The sequence below is a fragment of the Anas acuta genome, chromosome 3, assembly GCF_963932015.1.
Source record: "Anas acuta chromosome 3, bAnaAcu1.1, whole genome shotgun sequence".
Lineage (NCBI taxonomy): Eukaryota > Metazoa > Chordata > Aves > Anseriformes > Anatidae > Anas > Anas acuta.
The window spans coordinates 72,983,248-72,999,460 of record NC_088981.1 but is presented as its reverse complement, the minus strand read 5'-3'; the positions used below and the strand labels follow the sequence as shown (position 1 = coordinate 72,999,460).

The 16,213-nt window shown below is 35.5% G+C and overlaps 1 protein-coding gene across 3 annotated transcripts in view; it reads right to left on the bottom strand.

Moving 5' to 3' along the window:
- HACE1 (HECT domain and ankyrin repeat containing E3 ubiquitin protein ligase 1) overlaps positions 1 to 16,213 on the bottom strand; it is a 49,307-nt gene that overhangs the window by 24,314 nt on the left and 8,780 nt on the right. For 2 of the 3 annotated variants that reach the window (XM_068677827.1, XM_068677829.1), the window contains 7 exons: positions 15,931 to 16,006; positions 15,533 to 15,664; positions 14,416 to 14,498; positions 11,631 to 11,727; positions 9,059 to 9,160; positions 5,994 to 6,100; positions 1,809 to 2,055 (listed from right to left, as the gene is read on the bottom strand). In XM_068677827.1, coding sequence (XP_068533928.1) covers positions 1,809 to 2,055; positions 5,994 to 6,100; positions 9,059 to 9,160; positions 11,631 to 11,727; positions 14,416 to 14,498; positions 15,533 to 15,664; positions 15,931 to 16,006 — 844 coding nt within the window. The remainder of the gene's footprint in view (positions 1 to 1,808; positions 2,056 to 5,993; positions 6,101 to 9,058; positions 9,161 to 11,630; positions 11,728 to 14,415; positions 14,499 to 15,532; positions 15,665 to 15,930; positions 16,007 to 16,213) is intronic. The other variant, XM_068677828.1, reaches the window with a different exon arrangement.

Sequence of the window (16,213 nt, the reverse complement as noted above, 5' to 3'; positions counted from 1 at the left end):
ATGTATGACAACTAGGTAGAGAAACTAGGTAGTTTTCTACTAGAATATTCCACCTCTCCAAAATGTATTTTCTTCTCCCAATCCTGTCAGATACTGTTTTGCTGCTGATACCCCAGCTTTTACTGCTAATTTTCCTACAGACTTAGTATGCCTTTCAGAACTTGAAATTCTTTTTTTTTTTCAAAGCTAGTTTTTCACTGATTCTGATCGCAAACTCATTCAGCAGTTCAGTCAAGAAAAATAAAAAAAAGACAGTAAGGCCTGACTAATGTTCCGCTGTGTATCTCACAAGGGTACCAGAAGAGAGAACCCCCGGCACTGCTACCCCAACAAATAGAAGTTTCTCGATCTCAATCACTCTTGAAAGGAGGCAGTATGGAGCCGCAGATAAGCATCCTATATAATAAGGCAAAGCAATATCTGCAGGTCTTTACTTGTTCAAATAAACAGCATTCAAAGAAAGGGGGTGGTGACCTGTCTCTGTGCTTTGGAAAGTACTGACGGAAAACCTTACATGAGACATGAACCAGCAGTCTGAAAGACTTGTTTTCTCCCAATAAAAACTATCAAAACTGAGATTGTCTAGGACATACATCCCACAACTGAATCCTAAGATTAACAGTAAATTCCAATTTAAAACTGCTTCCCTTTACGATTTTCAATACAGATCTTAAGTTTAAATCTTTAAGTTCTGCACTGACTTTTGTTTAAATACAGATTTAACTTCTGGTCTGGGTCAGCAACCTCTATGGTTTCTCTACCAGACTGTGCTTAAAAAATCTCTCTGTTCCACTGACCTGCATGTCGCATATGCAAATACTAGCACCAATGAAGGCATACAACAACCAGGTCTTACAGTACCATTGTAATATTTACCAACATAATAATCCAGAGATACAGTGGGGAGTTTTCCCTTCTCCCAAAAGGAAAAAGGAAAAAACTTCTTCCAAGGGAAGAAGTTTAAACAAAAATTGAACTACTTAACTAAACACAGCTGGAATTAGGGCATCATCTTTCATGAACTTATCAATACAGCTGTTTTAAAAATCATTAGAAATAATCTGATAAACACACCAGACTACCAAATAACTGCAGTAATTTCAAAATACCCTGTTTTAAGAACACTCTGAAAAAAATGCGAATGTTAAGGAAAATTGTTACCATGTAAACTAAGAACCACAGAATCATGAGGTTGGAAGAGACCTCCAAGATCACCTAGTCCAACCTATATGAACTATATAAGAACTGGCATCTAAATTTAAAAACAACCTTCAAAAATTAAACGTCTAAATGACTAAAGCCTAAGGCACATGTTTGAAAGCAGCTAAAAAACAAGAATCTTGTGAGGGTAATAGTAAGCTGGCACATTTTAAAGCATATAGTAATAAAATCAAGAATAACTTGGGGAAAAAAATAATCATCAGTAAGAAAAACAAAGAGATTAAGAATTCAATTATTTCAGTCTATTTTGCGAAGCTAGATAAAACTGAATGATAAGAACTACCAATAAATAGCATTTTGAAGTTACAGTAATACATTTTTTTATATTGCTTAATATTACCACATTCTGAGATTACTACATTCTTAAATAAAATACTACAACTTTTAAAAATCTTACCAAAATCAGCTGAGCAACTAAAACCTTTAACATCTGATAAACAATACATGAAAATTAAACAAGAAATAAAAAGAAACCATAAGATGAAATGTGCATCAACGGTTAAATGAATCCAATGGAAAATATAACTAAAGAGAAGGAAAGAGGTAGGCTTAACTTAAGAAGGGGTAGGGACATCAACCAAACTTACTTCCTGTTCATGAGATGTCTGATTAATGAATGCATGCTTTGTGAAATTCATCTCTTTAACGTCTATCTTCCTAACAACATCATATACTTTTCTGACCTTGAACACCTGACTTCTTGGAGTTTTATTTCCATTGTAGCCCATGTCATTTCCATTACTGGGAGAGGATGGGCCAATGCGAAAGACATGGCAAAATATCCTCACGATCCTTAAGAGACTCTTCATTTGAGCTTCATAATTACTTGACAAGCTGGGGGAAAAAATGGAATATTTAAGTTTCTTTTCCTAGATGAAACAACGTAGTATATTAAGGAGTAAGCAATCTAATGTTAGGGTCTGATCACATGCTGAAAAAAACCCTGTTCTTTAAACCCCATTAAATTTGCACTTTTACATCCTGAACCAGCCCCCAAAATCAAATATAAGCACGATAATTTTATGAACATCTACTCAAAATTTTAACTCAAAGTTAAATAAGACCAGCAAATTCCAGATCTTGCAAAATATTTTATTAGTTTTTATGCATATGTACACTGCTTATGAGCCACTGTTAAGAAATTGAGCTTACTACAGTAAGGATCTCAATACATGAAACAAATTGGGATATCCAGTTGAAATCATTTTTCAATTCAGAAAAGACTGCATGCAATGATAAATTGTACTGATTAGTCAGATACGCTGCCACAGCCCATCCTGATCTAACTACTGTCCTAAACACTCATTAACTACCTTAATCAGATAAGGTGTCAGGATGATAAAGATGTTGCTGCTTTACTAAAGGAAAAAACAAATGACCTAGAAGATATTATTTAAGAGTATCTTTTATTTCTAATTTAATAAATATATTAGAAGTTTTATGCCTTATTAACTGAACTGGCCAAGAATGAAATCTCTAAGAATTCCTTTACCACAAGTACAGTAAAGAATCTGAGATGTTCATGAGTTCATGCACAGGCAAAACATTCTCAAATTCATCTTAGTTTTCTTTCTTTAAATCCCAAAAGGTAAGAATTCTTCAATCCTAAACACATAATAAAATCTGTAAGAAATTAAAACTACTTCTACTCAACTCTACGTAGTTCTGAGAGCAGCTCTGAGGCAAAGGACTTGGGGGTGTTGGATGATGAAAAACTCGACGTGAGCCAGCAAAGGGCACTTGGAGCCCAGAAAGCATGCTATGTCCTGGACTGCATCAAAAGCTTTGGGCAACCTGCTCTGGTGGGAGGTGTCCCTGCCCACGGCAGAGGGGTTGGAACTAGTTGGTCTTTCAGGTCGTTTCCAACACAAACTATTCTGTGATTCTATTATATACATACATGATATTCATAAGGGTGTATATATTCAATTCTATCCTTAAAGTACTCACGATTTAAATGCATTCTTTCTAACTATAATACCACTACAAACCAGAAGATAGACACCTTAGAGGATGCTTTACAACTCTGATGCAATTACTAACGTGGTAATTCACAAATGTGAAATATACCTGGTTTTAATCTATCTAAAGTCAATCAACTATTTATACTTCTGAATAAAGCTCTTCCCTCAGTGCTCTACAGGCACATTTACAGAAGCAACTCAGACCTCCAAAAAAAAAAAAAGAAAACACAAACACCTAATGTAGTGCCTTTAAGTTTAGATGGCATTAGAGATTTTTAACAGATTAGTTATGCATAGTGTTGCTGGACAGCCCCTAGGACAACTGTAACGTCACAGTACTTTTATCATGACTTCGCTCTCCCTATGGCATGGGATAAAAAAAAAAAAGACTTGCTTACAGCACCACATTTTAAATGACTGCCAAAAAGGTATTAAAATAAAAAAAAAAAATAGACCCTCACGGCTGCTAATATTTGTATATTCATTACCAAACTAACATACAAAATACAACATTCTTGTCATGATTTAGACTTAAACCAGAAAAGCTTTCAATAAACCTGGATGAGAAAGGAATACAAAGAGTAAAAATGGCAAGAATAGGAAGGTTTAATTTTTAATTAGGTAACGTAAATTCTCTGAGTGGGCCTTAATTACATTACCAGAAGCTGTGATCACAACTTCAAATTAATGTTTGGAAAAATCTTTGCTTACAGTCAAAAAGAATCTATAAATACAGGAAATTAACTCAAGAAACTAAGTATTGGAAAAAAAATAAACATTTGAATTCAGGTTTATCATCAGCAACAGTGTTTTCTTGGTGTAAACTTCCCTGTTCTCTGGGAAGACGACTCATAAATAGAAAAAAAAAACCCTGTTAGTTTACTGAAGTGTTTATAGCATATTAGCATATTTCACTAAGCCCAGCCTTCACCAGCAAGACCAATCATGTCACATTACAATTATTTCTTGGAAAGAGGAAACAGGCAGTGTAGGTAAAGCTAACTTAACAGGCTCACTGCTGGTGTTCAAGGCAGAAGTCCTCTGACAGAAGCTTATCACTCCAGGCTTCCTGCTAGAAGCATTACAAAAATTTACTATAGACACTTCCAAACTAAACAACGAACAGATCCAACAGCAGTGGTCTGATGGTTAACACGCAAGAAACTAGCACTCCCATGCTCCTAACTCAGCCATACAAGAGTCAGAGGTTTAAATGTAGGGAGTGCATTTTACACACTATTTGCTGGACAGAAAAGAGAGGAAAGAGGCCCATACTCAGATGTGCATACACACCAAGTACTACCTTCATCCTCATTCTGATGATGATCTTTAAGGTCCCTTCCAACCTGAGCCATTCTATGATTTGATGTCAATGCTATGAACAACTGAGAAGTACTTAGCTGGAGCAGAGACTGAACCCTCTGACACACAACAGAATTAGAACAACCAGAGGTGCAGTTTTCAAAACCACATCTTGTAACAGAAAAACAAAATAATTCCATATCCCTTGTGACAATGTACCAAACAGAAGTGGGCCAGTAAGAGCCCTCAGCACACCCTAAGTACAGGCATCTCCAATCCAGTGCCCATCCAATGCAATGCAAAGCTTGTAATTTGTCTTCTGTCTGAGCTAGACAATCCACACTCAGCAAGTACAGATCACATTCAGAAACTGTACAGGTTGTTTCTACAGTCTGATTCTACAGCCATACTGAGAGAACATTGCTCTATATAAAGGAGCAATGACAGTAATAAACAGAAATGCAAAATAATCAGTTTATTTATCTTTGAAGATAGTAAAATAGAAATAAACATTGCCTCATATGATCTAATCCAGCTGTTATGACTTCTGCTAACATCCACATACAAAGCAAGTCTGAAATCCTTTCCTGCAGAATGGTTTCGCACTTTATCATAGTTTATGTATTGGAGATCTATTGGCTCTAATGAAATCTGGAGACAAAAGGAATATGTTACAGTAAGTTAAGCTGATTACACCCCAAGGCCCAACAACAGCTAAAGTTCTTTAAAAGTTATCTTACAGCAACAAAATGGGATTCACGTTTTCATGCTCTTGAGCAATTTCAGAAAGTAATTCCTTGGCTTCTAGTAAAGCATAAAGGTTAGAGTCAGTTCTCCTGGCTATTGAAAATGGTTAAATGTGACTGGAGTTCCAACACATTATAGATGATGTGTTTTGCACAAACTCCCTCAAGCAGATACCATAAGAATTAAGAAAGCATACTAGGAAAATATTCTTTCCTATTTTATGTGCTTTTCCAAGTAACTGGTGATTGCACTGCTGAGACAGCACAGTTAGACACAATTTTTGGTCTAGTGCAATACAGATGCTCCTACACATATATCAGTAACCACAGAAGACAATTAGAGACAGCAAACATGATAAAAGTGTCTGGAAAAAAAAAAATCCTTCTCAGACACGTTAGGAAAGCACAGAGAATGCAAAGATGTGGAAGAAAAAAGGAGGGGAGCTGGGAAGTAATGACTGACAGATGGCTAAAAAGCTTCCCTTCCGAGAGCTGACATATCCATGTCAAACTAATCAAAAACACTTCTCTGCAACTCAATCTTCTAGGTGCTATCAGCTACATAAGGGGGACACCAATTTTCTCTCCTGAAATCCTTGTGAAGACAGTGATCTAATCGGAACCTGTCATACAGAATCAGATTTGAGATCCATCTATTCCAGCATGTGCTCAACATTAGATGGTTTAGATTATTAAAATTATTAAGTGGCACTAACTACCTGGAAGCTTATCAATCAATTTATGATCCTCTCACACTTACCTAAGCAATTTATGACCATTTGTTGTAGCAACTTCAGCAAGACTTGTCAGGATTTTAAGATACTGGCTCTCGCTCTGCTGAGACAAATGTTCCAGAACTTGGCGCAACTGGGTTATTAAAAAAAACGCAACACAGTCATGGAGTGTCAGACCAAAATTTAATTTAGTTTATCATCATGCAAGCTAGCTGCAATTTCTGTAAGTGATAACGTATGTGCCTCTGCGCTGCCCAATGTCTAATCTAACCACAGTTAAAGTTTCATTACAAATTACAAAGCTTACTGAAAATTTATATATTCTATTTATGCACTACAGGATATATAATATTATGAGTGCTATGAATGCAGATTGCTTAACCAGGTATTAATTCTTAAGAACAACTTATTTTCATCTGAAAAACAAAGAGGATGCAATTGCAACTTCTGAAAGCTAATTTGTAATTTACATCTCTATTCAATTCATTTCATTGTTTATGAAAGTGTAGAAGAACCCTGGATCCTAGAGTTTGCTCTCACTACTATATTTCTGCTCAAGACACCGAACATCCTCCTTTGGGGAAGAAGTCATAACCTGTGAATCAATACTCATTTACCCTCTCCGCAAAATTGCCCTTTTTTCTTGCTAGTACCATCATCACCTGGCTCACAAAGCCTAGGTGTTACAAATACTGTCCTGTCTTCAACTCCTTTGTAATATGCTTTTCTCTCTCCTGCCTATTTTTTGGCAGATGAATTAACTCTTCAGTGACACTGTTCATCATGCTTTTCCACTGTCTCCTCATCTGCTTCCCTTTTGTCACTCTCACTTTCAGGAAGTTCAGCAATCCTTCTCAGAATTGTAGAAGGGTAAAACAAAAAAGAACCTCATATAGAGGTGATCTAACCCAACACTCTGCCCCAAGACAGGAGCTACTAATTACATCTGTGATCCAATATAGTTTGTCCAATTTGCCTGGTTGCTTTTTAGACTCCTTTAAGTTTGGAGTCCCTACAGCTTCAGCAAGCTTTCTTGTACAACTTCTCTATCGTTAACTATGTGAAAGTTTTTGTCAGGGCTAAGTTGCATCACTAGCTACAAGTGTCTAAGGCAAAACATCTGTACTGTTTTCTGTAAAAAAACAAAAAAATAAATAAATAAAAATATTGAGCAGTCTTTGACATATTTTAGATGGTCAGCAAGCTTCTTCCTATCCCAAATTTCTTTAAGCTACTGTGCTTAGATTGGAACAACCAGAGTCCAAGCAGAAATGCAGGAAGCTGCTGCCTGTGGATCAGCTCTGTAGAAAAGGATCTGAAGTTCATTGCAGGTTACAAGTGCCTGTAAGACACTCAAATCAATCCTTCTGCAGTAGTTCTCATTGGCTATCTTAGTTGAAAAGTTGCATCCACCTTTGGAGATGATGTTCAGAGAAAGATATAATTCTTCCAATCCTTTCCAAAGACCGTATCCCTTCCAAAGACTGCAATTCTTCCAGTTTTATGATAGCATGCTCTCCTTGTGTTTACTATAATGCAAGGAATGCATGCTATGAAAAGACAGGAAGAATTACACTCTGGTTGTTCCAGTCTAAGCACAGTAGCATTGTACTTGTCCCTAGTAAAATCCATCCTTTCTCCCTGCAGCCTGTCAATAGTTTTTCCAGTTCACTGACATTAAAAATGACAGACCTGACTTCTAATATACATCCAGTCTCTTCATGTCACCGCTTTTAGATCGCATGAACTAGTCATTATCCAAGTCTCTAGACAGAATAGCTCAGACTTGGCCACAGAAAACCATACTTAAAATATGCTTTCATTTTTTACAATAAGGTATAATTGTTCCATGAGTTTCTGAATATATTTTGCATGCACTTTCTTTCAGAACTGACTTTTGCACACAGACACCATTATTCAGACGAAACATCCGTTCTCTTTCCTTATTGTCTTCACTTCTGCAATATGAGTATGCTGTGTCATTTACCTTACTGCAGTCATTTTTGTTCCATAGCTGTAATCCTTTAACCTCCTCCTCTATTTGAAATCATCTACACCATCTACCCACGTTTCTAATATATGCTTTGAGAATTTCATCTCTGAATCATTTTACTCAATCCTGTCTAAGAAATTTAAAGAGTTTCTATATAGACTTACAGGTCCTCAATCTTGTATTGGAAGTAATGGGATTACTGAGAACAATAAAAACTTCAAAAATCTAGCAAGCCAAGTTCAGTGAAGCAGCAGCCAATACCTTACTAAATATTTCTTTTTTTTTTTTAAGCTTACAGTCTGTAAGATTGTTTGCAGCTATTTTCAAGCAAACAGTATATTAAAAAAGCTAGCTAGATTAGAATTGAAAAAGTCATCTCATACTTCCTTCCCACTACATAATCAAGAAAAAAAAGTTTGATTGCTTTTTGCTTGCTTTAGATTGCACTACCCCACAGCAATAATAAAAGAAACAAGGTATAGAAAAAAAACACTGAAAAAGGAACAGCTTAGAAATAATTTCATCTATAGCAATAGGAACCAAATGAAATTGTGGCTGCAGCCGTTTTACACTAATTGTATGTGGCAACTTCATATGAGTGAGCACTCACATTCTTAATGTTCAGTTAATCCTAGACTATTCAAGCCTTGAGACATATCCTAGAACAGGTATGCATCGGTAACTATTAAAGTAAAACAGGCATCATCACACTAAGAAATTGCATGTATGAAATGCTCTACCAGCACCACTCTAACGAAGCTTGCAACAATTCTGTTTTGTTTTGTTTGTTTTTGTTTGGTTTTTTGTTTTGTTTTGCTTTTTTTATTTCTCACACTCTCTAGACTACTTTTCCAAATGCACAAAGTTAGGAGACTAAATTAAAATGGATTCTACATTTAAACCCTTTTTTTTTCTGTTGAAAACTACATGAACACAGTAAATTCTCCATAGATGGGAACAAATTATACAGCAGTCAATTACTTTATCAACAGTCAACTGCTGATAGTTTTTTATCATCCAGATGCTCCTATTAATATCCAATAATATCTCCACAACACAGATAGTTTGGTAGCTATACAACACCTAATACTGTATTACCATGTTTTCCCGTAGATCTTCATTCTGCGTCATTTGAATTATTGTCTGGAAAAGTCGAGGATGGTACTGGATTAAGACTTCACAGGTCTCTCCATACCCACCCTAAAAAGCAATTGTTCAAAAAACATTTTTAATTAAAAAGAAATATTAAAATTGGGGTTTATATTATTATAGGCATTAAAACCTATTGAGGATTACAAACATTTAAAGAAAAACTATACAGAAATCCAGTCCTAAAATAAACTGAAAGTCAATACTGTATCAACATTAGACATCACAAAGAGTTTGGGAGAAGACAAAATCAAATTCTGTCAGTACATCTACTCAAACATACCTACACCCTTCCTTATGTTTTTGGAACACTTTCCTACCTGAAAAACCAAAGTTAGCATACACTTGAACAACAGTTCCCCAGCAACTTACCAGAGTACTTAAACACAATACAACATTTAGCTTCTCATTCTACTAGTGATGGATGACACCAGCCCACCGAATTACATCCAGAAACCAACCCTTCAAAACAAATTTTTCCCCAGAGGTTTCATAAGATACAAATCTGATTTGTTAAAGGAAAAAGAGGATAAATACATGAAAAGGTTATTTAACTTCAAAATTAATACATAAGTTTGATTCCACGTGTGCCCTAAATCAACAGCTCAAATTAACTTAAACTAAAACCTTTTCAGAAAAACATCCTTTGGGAAGAACAGAACTTGAATTTGTGGTTTCTCTGTATCAAATTTTACTTAACACAGCTGCATTTTAAAGCCAGAACATAGCAGCTGAATACACATCAAATTTTACACTGGAAAGATGCAATTTATTAAAATGCTATAACTCCAGAGGATCCTTCTCTTTGCATGACAGTCTATAACTCCCTTCAGTGATAACAGATTCATTAAATTGCTCCTGTTGCCAAGAACTTAAGTATTAAAATTGAAACCATCCATAATCCTCAAGAATTAATGAATTTCAGCTCTTCAAATGAAAAGTTATACCATATTGGCAAGAAATATATCAATCTATAATCTCAATCTTCCACAAGCACACATCTACTCTGAAAAGCAAACCCATAAACAAATAATAAGATCATTGATATAAAAGAAAACATTTTCTCCCTTTTTACTCAGTATCACAAGCTTGTCTTGACAAGATGATCTCGAACACGCTATAATAATCATCACTACAAAACAGCAAACACCAGGTGTCACTACTCACAGCTTAAAAAAAGAAAAACAGAATCTTGATGTATGAAGTGGTTCCCATCTCTCTAGTTCCCTAGGGATCATAAAACTAAATACTAAAGAAGATATTTGAAACTCTGATCACAAAAAAAATTAAGAATAGTACCATTAAGTACATACTGTTATACTTTATTACAGGTCTGTCACTGCAGGAAGCCTCGAAATTGAGCAGACTTCATGTGGTTTTATGGTAATGGTAAGTCATTATGGCATAATGAAGCAAAAAAAAAAAAAAATAACTCTGAGCTTTATAGCAGAGACAGTAGTGAGACAATGTAGTGACCTGGTACTTCTGAACAGTTCTCAAATAAATATACCTCATTTATTTTTGATGACTTACATTGCTTTTAAAGCTTTGGGTTACAGAAGGCAGGAGCGAGGGATCTCCTCAAACAAACCTCACAATTTTCTAGAGATCTCCTCTTTAGAAAATGATCACTTTAAGCGCAATTGGATCTACTGCCCAGTTGTTCTTACACACTACAGGATAATTAAGACTTGAAATAAATTCAAAACTGTTACTTCAACAAAGGTGCATTATCCTTATTTGTCATTAGGTGTAGTGATTTTTTTTAATTTTCCAGTTTATAGTTTTCTAGTCTTCTGATACTAGCAAAGGGTTCAAAACCTTCCTTTTGTTCCTTACATACCATTTACGTAGTAACCTCTATTTAATTCTACAGAAAACCATGTAAGTATTCACAAAAAAAATAAAAGACACTAGCAAGCAGAATAAACAACACTGTATCAAACCAGAAGTGTACAGCAGTGGAAAATGCATCAGATTTTACAGCTTTGTTCTTTTTCATCATCCAGATATAGCATTTGGAATACCTTTGAAAATTAAGAAAGGCAGCACCATGCAAGTTTTGTTTGCATTTTATAAATAGTGTCTCTTTGAGAGAAGAGAACACGTTAGTTGAGGTAATAAAACTCACTCCTTTCTGAATGCCTTTACCTCTTACTTGTTAAGATTTAAACACACAAACACCTAAACGGAGTCTATTACCACAGGACCAAGGATTCCAAACTTTCTAGTCAAACAGATTTCCACAAACTGTTTGCTTCTTGTCCTCTCCAATCCTGCAAAGTTTTCAAAGATGCTAATGATATCTACTAAAGACTTTTGCACTGAGTACCAACTGGGAACCTGCAAAAACATTATTTGTAATTTAATTGCAAAAAAAAATAGATATATTTTGCAATTCTGTTTTGCCAAAGGACTACCTGAAGTCCTTCAGCCTAAAACTAAAAAGATAACACTGATCAATTGACATTGTAGTAACTGATAGAATTTCACAGGGAAAAAAAAGTATTGGTATCAATACCTGTACACAAAGATCTAGTGGAGTAACGCCATTTTTGTCTGGTAAATATTTGGCTCCTCTCATCAGAAGAATTTGTGCGGTGTCCCTTTGACCATGGCTATCCAAAAGAAGAGAAGAAAGTGAGTTAATACAGCACTTTTGTTTTATTACAAGTGATAAGTTCCATTTTATTGCATTTCACAAATACAATCAACATAAACTAGGAGGAAACAAATGCTGCTCACATTCCTGCTACTACCCTTCCAGGCCAGTGCAGAAGCACAGTACAAAATTAGATATGGTCCATTTATGCAGCCAGAGTCATCCTCATCATTCAGAAGTGAATAATCTTTGCCTAGCCTCATGAATATCTATGAGCTGCACTTCCTGCACAAAAAGAATGCTTTCTCAATTCAAAACCCTGGTTTACTTCAGAGGAAATCTCCTTTGCTAAATGAGATCTTTGCTCACTCCTACCAGATTGGGGGAGGAGGGGAAAATGAGAAAGGCTAATTATTAATCCATTATCTGGTTGTGCTTTAACGAACAAATCTTACTAATGGTTCACTGATATTGATAAACCATGTTTTGCACAAGAGAGAACCAAGAGTGATCTCTTGAACTTACTTCTTTTTCTAACCAACATGAATGTTTAGCTTTTAAATGTGAAGAGTAATGATTTTTTCTTTTCTATTCAGAGTCTATTTCATAGTGTTACTGGTCTCTGTATATGGTATATAGACCAGTTATGTCTGCTCAAGTCAAGTATTTCATAAACAACTATCATAAACATCACTAACTACAAAAAATTAATACCAAAGACTATTTATATCCCTCAACACTTTGTGTATTACTTCCCATAACCTTTTTTTTTTTTTTTCCATTTTCTTCAGGGGAAAAAAGAAGTACCACTGATTAGATTTTGACTTAAAAACATTGGAAGTCTAGTTGACTGTTGCCTTCAACAATATTTAGTGCACATACTAACAAAATGTAATACAGAAGTATCTAATGGGTAAAAGACCAGTACAAGGGACAGCAATTAAAGCTACAGATAGAAGTTTTTCTATTAAGTTTTAGGTCATGAACTAGTTTGCTACTTGCCTCTTACAGAAATTTGTATTTATGTTTGCTGTAACGGAATACACCATGACTGGGATAGCAGTTGAGAAAGGCAGAAGAAAAGCAACAATTAACAGCTGATGAGGAAGAGATAACTTTATTGGTCATTCAACAGCCCCCAGCTGAGCTCTCCTCTTCCATATCTTTGTAGATCAGGGAACCAACAGGTTATTCTAACGTACTGCTTTGCCCCACTACTACTGCTCAAGAGTCAGCTACCAGATCTCACCTAGGCTAAGACTAATTGCCTTATGAAGCAATTCTTCACTGTAAGTCTCTTTAGACACAGCCCATCCACCTAACACCTCAAAAAAGCATTAGAGTCAGACTCTGAGCACTGATACCCTTTCTCATCCTTAACCAACCACTGCTATCACTGCTCACCCTGTTATCAGGGTCCTTTCTTCCTGGGTGGCAGCACCATCAGCTGGCACTTCTGACAGTGAGACGTCTACTTGTACAATGCACCCCATTCACTCCACCCTTACAGTTGCTCCTGTTGTTCATTTCTGCAAGAACATCACCAGTGCACTGGTGATGTATTTGCTTCTCATGGAAAAGCTCCAAGCAAGGTTGCTTACTTGTTTTAAAGTGGGTGCCAATACTCATCCCTGAAGGAAATACCAAGGCGTTCAATTAACTAGCAGCTATTTATTGTCTGCTTTCCTCCTCAACTGCCAAGAGTCAGCATATTCTAACTCCAGAGACCAAGGCTCCCACAACATAACTCTTGGCAGGCCACCAGGTCCATCCGTTTCTCCTTTTGTTTATATTAACATTTAATCCTAAATGAACTATTTAACCTATAACCAAAGCACAGGGATTACAGAACTGCAAAATATTCTAACAAATAGCAGAAATGCTCCAATTAGAACATGAAGTCATTTATCATATGCAATTAGTTTTGAAATAACACTGAACAGCAAACAAAGCAGAATCAATCAAAGCAATAACATAATTTCAATCCAACACTATAACCTTACGGTATATATGCACATTTCATGTACACTATCATAATACCCATTGTCAAATAGTCAAAATCGCCTTACAAAAACGTCCACTTCTGGAAAGTGATAAATGTAACTATCATTAGCTTAACTACTCCTAGATCTCAACCTATGGGGTCTTCCCACGAAAGAAAAAAATATAATTTAGATAACATCTTTAAAATGTCAGTAAAGTGATCTGCCTGGTAGACTGGTGGTCTACCAACGGCCTGGGAAGGTTATCGGTGCTTAGCCACCCACAAGAACTGCATGCAAAAATTGACCCAGTAGAAAGAGCTACTCAAATTACTACCATAAAAGACACTGTTTTTAAAAAGCTATTGAAAAGAGAAAAAAAATATTCCTCAAAATAACCTACGCTGGTAGTTCTAATTTTTATTTTTTTTAAAAAAAAGTTCAGTATTGATTTATCACTTGGGCTATAACATGCAGAGCTATGTGTTTAGAAAGTCTGTAAGAAAGAGGTATATAAGCCTGCAGTACTGAAATAAGCATTTAGACATAGCTCCAAACTACATTCAGACACAAGGCAAGATTAATACAAGTCAGCTTTTCTGTTTCCTAATTTCTGTGCCTTCTCATCGCTGTTACTGCAGGGGGGGAAAAAAAACGAAAAAAAAAACACACACACCACAATTTCACTTCTAGCGTAATAGTCTAATGTTACTAATACATACCTGCAAGCAAAATAGAGTGGAGTTGCCCCTGAGACATTGGGCCTGTTTATATCTGCACCGCTGTCCAGCAAACACTGCACTGTCTGTAACAGAAGAAAATACCAGCATTAGAAAGTCAGCAGTGGAGAAGTCTAATGGCTTGCAACTAGTTCGTGTCATGCATGTCTCATTACATTGAAGGATTTAATTTCCAGTAATGTATACCAGCACTTCAAAACAAAACAAAAAACAAAAAAATACTTTTTGAACAGAAGTAAACCTCTAGATAATGACAGACATGAACAGGCTTATCACAACCTTAAATTTAAACACACAGAAGTAAAAAGGAAGTAAGCATAATTTAAAATATGAAAATATTGAGCAAACTATCAAACAACTTTTGCTGTATTCTGTTCACATTTCTACAGATATCAACTTCTCAGAATTGGGTCTTCCAAAGTCAAGATCTGCAACAGAAAGGAGCTGAGCAGGAAAAAAAAAAAAAAAAAAGATAATTTTGCAAACTATAAGTAGTCCCAGAGATAATAATTCAAGATCAAGACTCTACATGGCTGTAACATAGTTCAAGTACAGCATCCAAACCTCTAGTCTAAGAAAACATACTCAGTCCTAAAGAAAGGCCAAGACTAAAATTTAGATTTCTTTTATTGATCTGTGTGAATATATGTGAACTTGTCTACTTCTCATCTTAAATAGTTATCAAATTCAACTCTGTTAATTTCTTATTCAGAGTATATTAAGATAATTTCAGAGTTCAAAAGCTCAGAATAGCTATTACAATTCTGAATCATTACAAAGAACAAGAAAAAATTTGAAGTTTTTAACATTGTATAAAAACAGCAGTCAACAAGGCAATAATACTACTACAGAACGTCTGAGCCATACATAGCAAGTCACTTAAACTAATAAACAGCAACAATCGTTGCTATAAGAATAAATGAGTTATTCCCATGGATGGGTACACAGTCAATACTAAGAGAAACAATAGAATTCTTCACATTTCTAACCATCACCATATGCATGACTAGCTTGAGGTTTAAAAAAAAATACACAATAACACTGAAGCACTACCCAATTCTTTGTGCCTTTAATGAGTTAACAAAGTTTAGAAACTTACTGTCTTGTGTCCATTTTGACAAGCTACGTGAAGGGCTGTCTGTCCCATTGCATCTTCAACATCTACGTTACTGACATGCTGCACGAGATCATGAAGCAATTCTGTTCGTCCATTGACAGCCAACCAATGAATCTAAGTTCAAAATGATGATATATTTCCTTAAGCACTGATGCAAGTATTTCAAAAATAAGATTTTAAATTGGACTGCATTATTGTCAAGATATTCACAAATAGAAGCTTTGTATATCATACAGATACTTTGTTCACCTTTTGATTCTTAAGAGAACTGGACACAGTAGCTTTATTTAGTTACACGTAAGATGGCAAAAGCCCAAGAAATCATAACCTTCGAATTCTGCGTTCATTTCAAGATCACCATGAGAATTAATAGTACTTACTGCAGTCAAGCCTTCATTATTACATATGTTGACATCTGCACTGTATTCCAGCAGCTTGCTCATACATTTCTTCTGGCTATAAACAAAATAAAACATTGCAATTGAGCCACGCAAAATCATTTAGAGACCAAATTCTTCCTAAGGTCCGCTCACTCAATCTAATTCATCACTGTAAAAAACACAGCAGGTAGTTTTATTTTATAAAGACTATGGTACTGAGCATCTGAAAGAGAGAAGTGATTATCAATAGCACTAGAGATTCACAAAAGTGTGACATATGACA